This window comes from Scyliorhinus torazame, chromosome 15 (genome assembly GCF_047496885.1).
Source record: "Scyliorhinus torazame isolate Kashiwa2021f chromosome 15, sScyTor2.1, whole genome shotgun sequence".
Lineage (NCBI taxonomy): Eukaryota > Metazoa > Chordata > Chondrichthyes > Carcharhiniformes > Scyliorhinidae > Scyliorhinus > Scyliorhinus torazame.
In genome coordinates this window covers 201,431,239-201,444,203 of record NC_092721.1, presented here as the reverse complement: position 1 = coordinate 201,444,203, position 12,965 = coordinate 201,431,239, and the positions used below count along the sequence as shown (strand labels likewise).

At 44.8% G+C, this 12,965-nt stretch overlaps 1 protein-coding gene across 1 annotated transcript in view; it reads left to right on the top strand.

The window, feature by feature from the left end:
• Window positions 1-12,965, top strand: part of rsf1a (remodeling and spacing factor 1a) — a 97,790-nt gene that overhangs the window by 47,931 nt on the left and 36,894 nt on the right. The window contains exon 4 of the mRNA XM_072477434.1: window positions 9,061-9,266. Coding sequence (XP_072333535.1) covers window positions 9,061-9,266 — 206 coding nt within the window. The remainder of the gene's footprint in view (window positions 1-9,060; window positions 9,267-12,965) is intronic.

Below are 12,965 nucleotides of genomic sequence, written 5' to 3'. Positions count from 1 at the left end.
TTAGGATGAAAATGATACGTTGGCCTTTGTTGCAAAGGAATTTGAGGACAGGAGTAAACATGTCTTTCTGCAATTATATACAACTTTGGTGAGGTTGCATCTGGAGTATTGTGCACAATTTTGGTCTCCTTATCTAAGGAAAGATGTACTTGTCATAGAGGGAGCACAGCATGTTCACCAGACCAATCCCAGAATGGTGGGATTGTTTTATGAGGGGAGATTAAGGAATCTGGATTTGTACCTTTTTATAGTTTTGAAGAATGCGATTAGATCTCATTGAAACTTGCAAAAGATCTTTCCCCTGGCCGATGAGTGTAGAACCAAGAGATGCAGTCTCAAAATAAGGAATGGGCCATTAAGACTGAGAGGAGGAGGAATGTCTTCGCTCAGAAGGTGGTGAATCTTTTGCTACCCCAGATGGCTGTGGAAGCTCAATCATTGAGCATGTCCGACATAGATTTCTGGATATTAAAGACATCAAGGGATAAAGGGGATAGTAGGGAAACTAGCGTAAGCAGTAGATGATCAGCTATAATTTGGAGTATTGTGTGCAGTTCTGATCACCTCATTATAGGAAGGATGTGGAAGCACTGGAAAGGGTGCAAAGGAGATTTACCAGGATGCTGCCTAGATTGGAGGGTAGGTCTTATGAGGAAAGGTTGAGGGAGCTAGGGCTTTTCTCATTGGAGCGAAGGAGGATGAGAGGCGACTTAATAGAGGTTTATAAGATGATGAGGGGGATAGATAGAGTGGACGTTCAGAGACTATTTCCTCGGGCGGATGAAGCTGTTACGCGGTTATTGGATAGGCACATGGAGCACACCAGAATGACAGGGAGTGGGATAGCTTGATCTTGGTTTCGGACAAAGCTCGGCATAACATCGAGAGCCGAAGGGCCTGTTCTGTGCTGTACTGTTCTATGTTCTATGTATAACCGTCTTACAACAATGATCAGTTTGAATGTGGAGCAGGCTTCCTCCTAATATATCCCATGCTCCATTGTTACCCAGAGTGCCCTTTGTTCACAGTCAACAAACTTTGATGGGGGCTGTATTTTCTCTTCACTAACGGTCACACCAAGTTCGGTTTCCTGTTCAGGAATAGAAGTACTGTCTATTTATTTTCGACCCCTAGGAGTCATCACAACCCAACCTTTGTTACTGTATTTTCTGATTTATTTTCACACATAGTTAATGGTAATCAGAGACAGCTGTGATAAGTGCCCCTTTGTGGCCTCAACATTAATTCAACCTAGTCAGCTAAAGCCAGTTCAGTGTTTCTCTGCATCTCTATTAAGTTCACAAAGACAAATAAAGATTCATCACAGATGTCTGCCTCTCCTCTCATGATCAACCCCTGATCTGAAATGTTGGATTTGTAAACCCCCTTGCTTACTTTGCTTCATCAGGGCACCAGTGATGATTACGAGCCAAACTAGATTCTGTAGACTCTGGAACAGTTCCTACAGGCAACTTGGCACCACCTTCTGAAGGGCAATTAGGGATGGGCAATAAATGCTGGCCTAACCAGCAATGCCCACGTCCCGTAAATGAATTTAAAAAAAGATTGGAGGGTAGCTAATGTAATCCTACTATTTAAAGGAGGTTAAGAGAAAATAGGTAATTATATACCAGTCATACTGACATTAGTAGTGGGGGAAATTCTAGAGAATACAAAGATTTTGTAGCCGAGCACTTGGAAAAGAATGGTAGAATTGGACAGAGTTGGCATGGATTTACAATTGGAACATCATGCTTGACAAATCAACTGGGATTTTTCAAGGATGTTCTTGCTCTAGAGGGAGTACAAAGGAGGTTTACCAGATGGATTCCTGGGATGGCGGGACTGATTAATGAGGAGAGACTGAGTCACCTAGGATATATTCGCTGGAGTTCAGAAGAATGGAGAAACCTATAAAATTCTAACAAGACTACTTGGAAGCAGGCAGGATGCTTCCGATGGTAGGGGTGTCCAGAACCAGGGGTCACAGTCGTAAGAGTACGGGGAAACCTTTTAGGACTGAGACGAGGAGAAATTTCTTCACCGAGAGAGTGGGGAGCCTGTCGAATTTGCTACCACAGGAAGCTGTTTAGATCAAATCATTGTATGTTTTCAAGGAGTTAGATGTAGTTCTTGGGGCGAAGCGAATCAAAAGACATGGTGGTGAAGGTGGGTTCAGGCTATTGAGCTGGATGATCAGCCATGACCATAATGAATGACGGAGCGGGCTCGAGGGACCGAATGGCGTCTCCTCCCATTTCTATCTTTATCCAGGATGGCGCACATGTGACTCCAAACTCACATCAAAGTGGTTAACTCTTAACTATCCTCCCAAATGGTTTAGCAAACGACTTAAGGAATAAACCATATACAGCATCCGCCATCAACCTAAGCACATGTTGCCCGGTTGACTCTGTAACGCACTCCTTACGAATATCTGGACACATGGTCATACTCAATCGATTCTCCCATGAGAGGAAACATCCTCGCCACATCCACCCTGTCAATACCCCGCAGGATCGGAAAGGTTACAATGAAGTTGCCTCTTACTCATCCAAATTCCGGTGGATAAAAACCTATTCTGCCCAATCTTTCCTCATAAGACAGCCTGCCCATTCCTGGTATCGATTTGTTAAACCCCTGAACTTCTTATGCATTTACATCTTTTCTTAAATAAAGAGACCATTATTGTGCACAATACTCCAGATATGGTCTCACCAGTATTGTGTACAATTGAAGCATAACCTCCCTACATTTGTAATCAATTCCCCTCTCCATATATAATAGCATTTGACTAACTTTCCTAATTTTTTTATTAATTCAAGGATGTTAGCTTCGTAAGCTCGGCCAGCATTCATTGCCTATCCCTAATTGCCCCTGAAAGGTGGTGGTGACGTGCCTTCTTTAACTGGCCTTTTGTGATTCATGCACTAATTCACTCAGATCCCTCTCAATCTCCGAGCTCTGCAATCTCTCACCATTCAGATAATATGGTTTTTCAAATTCTTTCTGCTTCGATCATGAGCCAAATGATGGAAGGGGTCATCTACAGTGTTATCACGATGCACTTCCTGAGCAATAACCTGCTCGCTGACGCTCCGTTTGTGTTCCGCTAGGGCCACTCAGCTCCTGACCTCATTACAGCCTTGGTCTAAACATGGACAAAAAAGATGAACTCCAGAGGTGAGGGCAGCGTGACTGGCCTTGACACCAAGGCAGCAGTTAATCAAGTACGCCATCAAGGAGCCCTAGCAAAACTGGAGTCAATGTAAATCAGGGAAAAAATCCTTGGCTGGTTGGAATCCTACCTGGCACAAAGGAAGATGGCTGTGGTGGTTGGAGGTCAATCATCTCAGTCCCAGGACATCACTGCAGGAGTTCCTCAGGGTAGAGTCCTGGGCTCAACATCTTCAGCTGCCTCATCAATAACCTTCCATCCATCATAAGGTCAGAAGTGGTGATGTTCTCAGATGATTGTTCAGCACCATTTGTGCCTCCTCAGACACTGAAGCAGTCCATGTCCAAATGCAGCAAGACCTGGATAATATCCAGGCTTGGGCTGATGGATGGCTGAAGTAACATTTGTGGCACACAAGTGCCAGACAATGAATCCTCTCACCATCGTCCCTTGACATTCAATGGCATTACCGTTGCTGAATCCCCCACAATCAACATCCTGGGAGTTACCATTGACCAAAAACTGAATTGGACCTTAAAAAAAAACTGTGGCTGCAAGAGCAGGTCAGAGGCCCGTAATCCTGTGGCTAGTAATCTGCCTCCCCTGATTCCCCAAAGCCTTTTGACCATCTATAAGGTACAAGTCAGAAGTGCGATGGAATACTCTCCACTTGCCTGGACAAGTGCAGTTCCAACAATACTCAACCATCTGCAAGAATCTACCAAGGCTCATTAGACAGCACCTTCCAAACCCACAACACTACCATTTGAAGGACAAGGGCAGCAGATACCTGGCAACAACACCAACTGGGAATTCTCTCCAAGGCACATGCCATCGTGCCTTGGAAATATATCACCGTTCCTTCACTGTGCTGGGTCAAAATCCTGGATCTCCCACCCTAACAGCACTGTGGATGTCCCTACATCAGAGGGACTGCAGCGGTTCAAGATGACAGCTCACCATCATTTTCTTAAGGGCAATCAGTAAGGGCCATCAGAAAGGATAAACAACAACACCTCCTCCACGATAGTCCCCAATACCAGCGCCCGACAAGGCTGCATGCTTAGCCCCCTGCTATACTCCCTGTACACACACGACTGTATGGCAGAAATCTGCGTCCAACTCCATCTACATGTTTGCTGAAGACACGACCGTAATGGGTCGGATCTTGAACAATAATGAGTCCGAGTACAGGAGGGAGATAGAGAATCTAGAGGCATAGTGTAACGACAGCAATGTACCTTGGAGACAATTCCCAGTTGGTGTTGTTGCCAGGTATCTGCTGCCCTTGTCCTTCAAATGGTAGTGTTGTGGGTTTGGAAGGTGCTGTCTAATGAGCCTTGGTAGGTTCTTGCAGATGGTTGAGTATTGTTAGAGCTGTGGGACAGTAATCTCGCCCTCAACGTCAGAAAAACTAAGGAGCTAGTCATTGACTTAAGGAAGCAAAGTATCATGCACCTCTGTCTGCATCAATGGTGCCGAGGTGGAGATGGTTGACAGCTTCAAATTCCTAGTTGTACACATCACCAACAATCTGACCTGGTCCACCCACGTCGATACTACGATCAAAAATGCATAACAGTGCCTGTACTCCCTCAGGAAACTAAGGAAATTTGGCATCTCTGCATTGACTCTTACCAATTTTTACAGATGCACCATGGAAGGCCCCCTATCTGGCTGCATCACAGCCCGATATGGCAACTGCTCGGCCCAAGACCGTAAGATACTACAGATTCGTGAACACAGCCCAGTCAATCACACAAACCTTCCTCCCATCCATTGCCTCTGTCTATACCTCCCGCTGCCTTGGGAAAGCGGGCAGCATAATCAAAGACGCCTCCCACCCAGGTTATTTTCTCTTCCATCGGGCAGAAGATACAAAAGTCTGAGAACACACACTAACAGGTTCACAAACAGCTTTTTCCCTGCTGTTACCAGACTCTTAAATGACCCTGTTATGGACTGAACTGATCTCTTCTCTACTGAATAGCACTACACTCCGTATGCTTCACTCTTTGCCTGTGCCTATGTATTTATATTGTGTACTTATCGTATATTCTATGTTTTGTCATGTATGGTACATGGGCAGCACGGTAGCACAGTGGCTAGCACTGGCTTAACAGCACCAGGGTCCCAGGTTCGATTCCCCGCTGGGCTACTGTCTGTGTGGAGTCTGCACGTTCTTCCTGTGTCTGCGTGGGTGTCCTCCGGGTGTTCCGTTTTCCTCCGGATTGCTCCCACAGTCCAAAGATGTGCAGGTTAGGTGGATTGGACCTGCTAAATTGCCCTTAGTGTTCAAAAAGGTTAGGAGGGGTTATTGGGTTACGAGGATAGTGTGGAAGTGAGGGCTTAAGTGGGTCGATGCAGACTCGATGGGCCGAATGGCCTCCTTCTGCACTATGTTGATCTGTCAGTGACAAATGTTGAATTCTTTACCTCGGCACATGTGACAAATTCAATCCAAATTAGGGATGGACAATAAATGCTGGCTGGAGCAATAAATGACACCCACATCATGAAAATGAATAAAAATAAATGGACAAATTCATATTTGCTCACTTTATATTCCATTTGCCAGGTCTTTGCTCACTCAATGAAACCGATCTGTGGCTCTTTGTAGCCTCATGTCCTCTTCATAATTTATTTTCTTTCTCATGTTTGAGCCATCAGCAAATCTCGCAGCCGTACCTTTGGCCTCGTGGTCCAAGTTATTTATAAAAATTGAGGCCACCACACTGATCCCAGTGGCACACCACTCCTTATATCCTGCCAACTAGAAAAAGACCCATTTATGCCAACTGTTTCCTCTTGGCTAACCCATGCCAATATGTTACCTCATCAAATGCCTTCTGGGAATCCAAGTACGATACAGCCACTGGCTCCTCTTTATCCACAGCACATGTGAGTCATTCAAAGAATTGCAATAAATTGGTCAAACATGTTTTGCCTTTCCGGAAACTAAGTTGACTTTGCCTGGTGACCTTTTGAATTTTTCTAAATGCCCTGCGATAACATCTTTAATAATAGCATCTAAAAGTTTAGGCTGGAATCTTCCCTGATTGAATGGAATTTTGGAAAATTAAGGCGAATGCAGCCACCACCTCCCTCATCACTTCTTTCAAGACCCTAGGATGATTTTTGCATGATTAATTCCCTAGACAGCACCTTCTATTGGACCAACGCTCACTTTGTTAACCCTTTCCTTATTTAAATATCTATAGAAACTCTTACTGTTGTCTTTATTTTTCCAGCTATCTTTTTTCTCTAATTTTTCCCTCCAACCTTCTGACCTGCCACCCACCTTTGTGAAATTATATGCTGTTTCTTTAAGTTTGGTACGATTGTAACTCTTTTAGTTATGATCACTGTTATTTGGGGTGCCTTTACTCTGGCACAGAGGCACAGTGGTTATCACTGCTGCCTCACCGCACCAGGGGCCTTTGTTCAATTCCAACCTTGGGTGACTGTCCGTGTAGAGTTTGCATGTTCTCCCCGGTTTTGCGTTGGATTCCTCCCGGTGCTCTGGCTCCCTCCCACAGTCCAAAGATGTGCAGGGTGGACGGATTCGCCATGCTAAATTGCCCCTTCATGTCCAAAGGTTAGGTGGGGTTATGGGGATAGGGCAGGGTCATTGGTCCTAGGTAGGGTGCTCCTTCGGAGAGTCGGTACAAACTCGACGGGCTGAATGGCCTCCTTCTGCACTGTAGGGAGTCTGTGATTCTGAGGTTATCATTTAATCCTATCGTGTTGCACAATATCAGATCTAATGTAGCCTGCTGTCTAGTTGGCTCCAGATATGCTGTGTAAACTATCCCAAAAAACATTCTATGAATTCCTCAGCAACACTACCCACCTGACTTTTCCAGTCTATATGTAGATTAAAATCCCCAAATATTATTGCCTTATCTTTCTGACACAGTCCCATTATCTCTTCCTTTATACTCTGTCCAACTGTTGGGTTGGGTTTGGGAACTCAACCAAATCGCTTGGGTTGCCCAAGGCACCATTGGAGGAATCCTTCAGGGTAGTGTCCTAGGCCCAAACATATTCAACTGCTTAATCAATGACCCTCCTCCATCTTAAGGCCAGATGTAGAGATGTTGGCTGGTTATTCCATAGAGTTTGGCACCATTCATGACTCCTCGTGTACTGATGTAGTCCACGTCCACATGCAGCAAGACCTGGACAGCATTCCAGCTTGGGCTGATAATGGCACCAAATGACCATCTCCAACTGAGGAAATCTAACCATTGTCCTTTGACGTTCAACAACATTGCCATCACTTAAGTCTCTTCCATCAACAGTCTTGGTGGAGTGGGGAGCTAAGAATGGGCAACAATTGCTGGCCCAGTCAACGACACCCACTTTCCATGTAAGAGTAAGAAAAGTCTCCCAAGTACCATAAAGTGACGAGAATAGGAATATACTTTTAAAAAATAAATTTAGAGTACCCAATTATTTTTTTCCAATTAAGGGGCAATTTAGCGTGGCCAATCCACCTACCCTGCACATCTTTGGGTTGTGGGGGTGAAATTCACGCAAACACGGGGAGAATGTGCAAACTCCACACAGACAGTGACCCAGGGCCGGGATCAAATCTGGGTCCTCAGCGCCGTGAGACTGCTGTGCTAACCACTGCGCCACCGTGCCGCCCCAAGAATAGGAATATACTTAATTGAAATGGAAATTGAATTGAATTGTATCTCCTCCTGCCTGCCCCACCAGTCCAGGGAAGTAATGTCGCAACTGCTGATGTTGGGTGAATGCAACACCAATTGGGATGGAATCTTGAGCATCTGGGTTCTACATGATGCAGTGGTGTTAGCAGTTGAACCACAAATGTGGACTAAGATTGTCTATTTCCTGCCTTTTACCAGTTTCCTCCTTCGTTGCTTGAATTTCTGGCTCCTTCCCTCCAGTACTGTTCCATGTACTCTGACTAACTTGATCAAGGTGCTTATTTCATGCATAACACTTAATTGTCGTGCAACCATTGGGGAGAGGTGCCTAACAGCTGAATCTCAGTCTGTCCTTTCCTGGCACAGCCCATCCTTACCAGCTAAAGCTCACTAGATCAGAAACTTTGTGTGATTTGATTTTCCTTTGCCCTGAGTACCAAGGGAAATGGCCACCCATTGCCATTGATCTGGCTGAGGTTAGCCATCTTGGCACAGATTGTGTATTTGAAACAAATACTTTTATGTTCAGCGCAGTTCACTAAGTAGTGAACTGAACCATCGAGAGAGGAGGGGTTCCATAGAATAACGTTTGCCCAATGTACTTTTGTCCCTTAAGACTTTAGTGAGCTCAAATGACACCAATAAAAATGATTATTGTAAAAACCCGACTGCGTCACTGATGTGTCCTTTTTAAGGATGACCACCTGCTGTCTTTAATGGCTCTGGCTGGCCTGTGTGTGATGCTGAGCCTATTGCCTCCTCAAGTGGCCGATCAAACTACTCCGTTGTGGCAACAGGGGATCGACGATACATTTTAGTCTTGTCGGTGATACCCAAATCTCAAGAATACATACTTTAAAAAAACAAAACAATGTGCTTCGCTAGAAATGGATTTCTCCATTTCAAGCGAAACCTCCCACACCTTACTGCAAAAACATGCCTGTCAACGCAAGTGAATATTGACAGACCTCTCCGGAATGGGGGAGGAAGGCTCCATTACAGCCTGCAAGGTCTCTGTGCTTTACGCACACATGCACAAATTGGTTTTACCCCAGCTATGTCTGTTTCTTCTTCTCTCCTGCCCCTTGGAGCTATTGGGGGTCAATTTTATCAACACTAGTGTCCGATTGGCAAATGCTTCACAGACTTGGGACCATCTGCTTTATGGAGATACAGTACTAACAAGTTTCCTTTCTCTTTCAGTATCTCTGTGAATGCCAATTTGATGATAATTTGAAATTCAAGAATGTGCTGAATGAAGAGGAGCCAGATGCTATGCGCATCCATCCAATTGGGCGAGATAAAGATGGCCTAATGTATTGGTACCAATTGGACCAAGAGTACAATGTGCGATTATATACGGAAGAGCAAGATGATCAAGATGGTACTTCATGGAGGCTCATTGTAAGGTATGGCCAGGGTGGAAGAGTGACTTTTCTGTTGCGTTTCTTGCAGTTAGTTTATGCTTTATAAGGCTGCCTGGATTCCTCAGTATTAAAATGGGATGGGTGGATGGCAACTCCAGCTTGGGAAGTGGTCATTTCAATAGTGCAGGGAGAAAGAAAATCTGGGTGTTTGAACATATCCAATCTGCTTGGGATATATGTGGTGTGACATGAGGTGAAGAAAAAGGCAGACTGGTCATCTAAAATTGAAAACCAAATCAATTCTCTAGATTTGAACGTTGTTGGCAAACCTGGTCCATTTAGAGTTGCCCTTGAGAAGATGATGTTCCCATGCACCTACCTGTTGCCTTGCAGAAGGTGGGCTAGAATTTCTCAAAGATTTCTGTAAACCATGGGCTATTATGAGTCCACTGCGTCTAAATTTTACAATTAAAATTATTCATAGAGGCATTCTCGCCCGCCACCTCATATAGGAAATGGAAGAGGTCATTTAACCCCCGTGTTTGTTGAATTGAAAATCACTTATTGTCACAAGTAGGCTTCAAATGAAGTTACCGTGAAAAGCCCCTAGTCACCACATTCTGGCGCCTGTTCAGGGAGGCTGATACAGGAATTGAACCCGCGCTGCTGGCCTTGGTCTGCTTTACAAGCCAGCTATTTAGCCCACTGTGCTAAATCAGTCCATGGCTGCATAATTAAGTCTCTTTGTTATCTTTAAAATTTTAAAATCTATCTTGGATTTAAAATTGTTATGACCCCTGGGCTAGTATGCAGTCAATTCCGGCCCACTGGATCCGGATTTGCAACACAATTGAAATTAACAAATAATTCTAAGAAAACACCCCGTCTTTGGCCCTTAGCGACCCAAAAAACACTGTCACCTAGTTGTAAATTTAAATACAATTAATTATATTAATACTAACTATAATTCCATATGTAGCAAATTCAACTGGTTAACTATATCTAATTCCTAACTCCCCCTCTTTAGCTCGCCCCCTCCCATATACACACACACACACACACACACACACACACACACACACACACAAGACAGACAAACAAACACAAATGGGAAAAGAGGGGTTTAAAATAATGCTGAAAGTAAAAAGGATAAGAGTCTTAATTTCAGATGGTTGTCTTCTAGCACACCTTCCTTTAGTTTAAGCTTTCAGCTCGAGGTTTCTGCTTTCAGTCCGTAATGGGTTTTACTGTCGATTCATCCAGGTTCTCTTAAGTTCAGGAAAACAGCAGCTATGCAGCTTTTCTGGAGCAAAAGAGAGCCTCACATAGCTGCTTCTCCGACCGTCCAGGGCCCGACTGTTCCTTCCTTAGTTCTCTGAAAACCAGCCCACTTGGTCGGACCCAATCACCGCCTGCTGCTGGGCAGAATATGGCCTTTTACCAATTCATTGGCCACCAGCCGACCAATCAAATTGAGTCCCTCCAACTTCTCGGGTGCCAAAGCGCCTGTTGTTTCGAAAGCAAGCACAGTGGACTATTTTCTAACTTTTGAGTTCCTCACTTCCTCTGCTCAATTTAATGGTATATGCCCATTGAACATCCATGGATCAAAAATGATAGCAGCAAAATAAAAGAAATGGAAAACAAGGGAATCAACAGGAAACTCTTCAGGGAAACTCTCTTCTCTCTTCCCAGTTCATTTATTCTTTCCTAATCCTACCTGCCTCCTCCCCCATTTCATGATTAAGTTCCTTGTTTCTCACTCTTTCCTTTGACAACATACTCCATCCATCACAGCTTTTTCTGGTTCCAATCTGCTGCGTGATACTACTGCTTTACCCATAGGGCAGAACTGTCCTGCAGGCTAAAGGCGGGAGCCACTGTGAGATCAGGAATTCCAAAATGCTGTAGAGCTCTGTCCTTGAACGAGAGCAGCAGATTCGGGTGATACAGGTTAATTAGACACCCAGCGATAGTGAAGGGACAGCGATTATAGTACCAAGAGAGGGTGATGCGTACCTTGGAGGGGACTTACTGGTGGTGGTGTTCCCATGCCCTTGTCTTTCTCGGTGGTAGGTGTTGAGGGTTTGAAAGGACTGTTGAAAGAGTCTTGGTGAGTACTGCAGTGCAGATTGTAGATGGTACACACTGCTGCAACTGTGTGTTGGTGGTGGGGGGATTGAATGTTTAAAGTGATGGATGGGATGTCAATCAAGCTGACTTGTTGAGTGCTGTCAGAGCAGCATCCATCCAGGCAAGTGGAGAGTATTCCATCACACTCCTAACTTGTGCCTTGTGGATGGTGGAAAAACTTTGAGAAGTCTGGAGGAGAGTTACTCTCCACAGAATCTGCAGCCGCTGACCTTCACTTGTAGCCTCTGTATGCATATGGTCGGCACGGTAGCACAGTGGTTAGCACTGTTGCTTCACAGCTCCAGGGTCCCAGGTTTTATTCCCGGCGGAGTCTGCACGTTCTCCCCGTGTCTGCGTGGGTTTCCCCCGGGTGCTCCGGTTTCTTCCAGCAAGTCTCTAAAGACGTGCTCTTCAGTAATTTGGACAATCTAAATTCTCCCTCGGTGTACCCGAACAGGCGCCGGAATGTGACGACTAGGGGATTTTCACAGTAACTTCAATGCAGTGTTAATGTAAACCTACTTGTGACAATAAAGAATATTTTTTTAAATAATAATTATATGGTTGGTCCAATACAGTTTCTGGTGAATGGTAACACCCAAGATGTTGATACTGTAGTAATATTGCTGAATGTCAAGGAAGGTGCCTGGGGGTCCTCATGCACAAATCACAAAAAGCTAGCATGCAGGTTCAGCAGGATATAGGGGAGGCAAATGGAATGTTGGCCTTTATTTCAAAGGGATTGGAGTATAAAAATAGGGAAGTCGTGCTAAAACTGTTCGGGGGGTCGAGTAGATTGGGCCGAACTCATTGGCGTTTGGAAGAATGATTCTCGGGGGTGGGAGAGTCTAGGACCAGAAGATGTAATCTCAGAGTAAGGGGTGACCCACTTAAGACAGAAATGAGGAGGAATTTCTTCTCTTGAGGGTAGTGAATCTATGGAATCCTTTACTGCAGAGAGCTGTAGAGGCTAGGTATGTTCAAGGCTGAGGTAGACAGGTATTTAATCAGTAAGGTAATCCAGGGTTATGGGGATAAGGTGGGAAAGTCAAGTTGAGGATTCGGTCAGATCAGCCTTGATCTCATTGAGTGGCGGAACAGACTTGATGGGCCGAGTAACCTACTTCTGCTCCTTCGTTTAATGGTCTTCGATTTTTCTTTATTTTCTTTTTTTTTTTTAATTTAGAGTACCCAATTCATTTTTTCCAATTAAGGGGCAATTTAGCATGTTCAATCCACCTGCCTTGTACATCTTTGCTGAGCCGAAGAAAAAGAACCAGGAGCCTGAGCACCCGCATCCAACTATGGGAGAATATGCAAACTCCACACGGACAGTGGCCCAGAGCCGGATCGAACCTGGGACCTTGGCACCGTGAGACTGCAGTGCTACCACTGTGCCACCGTGCTGCCCTGTCTTCGATTTTTCTTGTGTTAGAAATGGTCATTTCCTGGTATTTGTGTGGTACAAATGTTACTTGCCACTTATCAGCCCAAGCCTGAAAGTTGTCCAGGACTTACTCCATATCGACACGGACTACTTTAATACCCGAGGAGTCATGAATTGTGTTGAACATTGTGCAATCATCTGCGTACACCTGCATTTCTCCT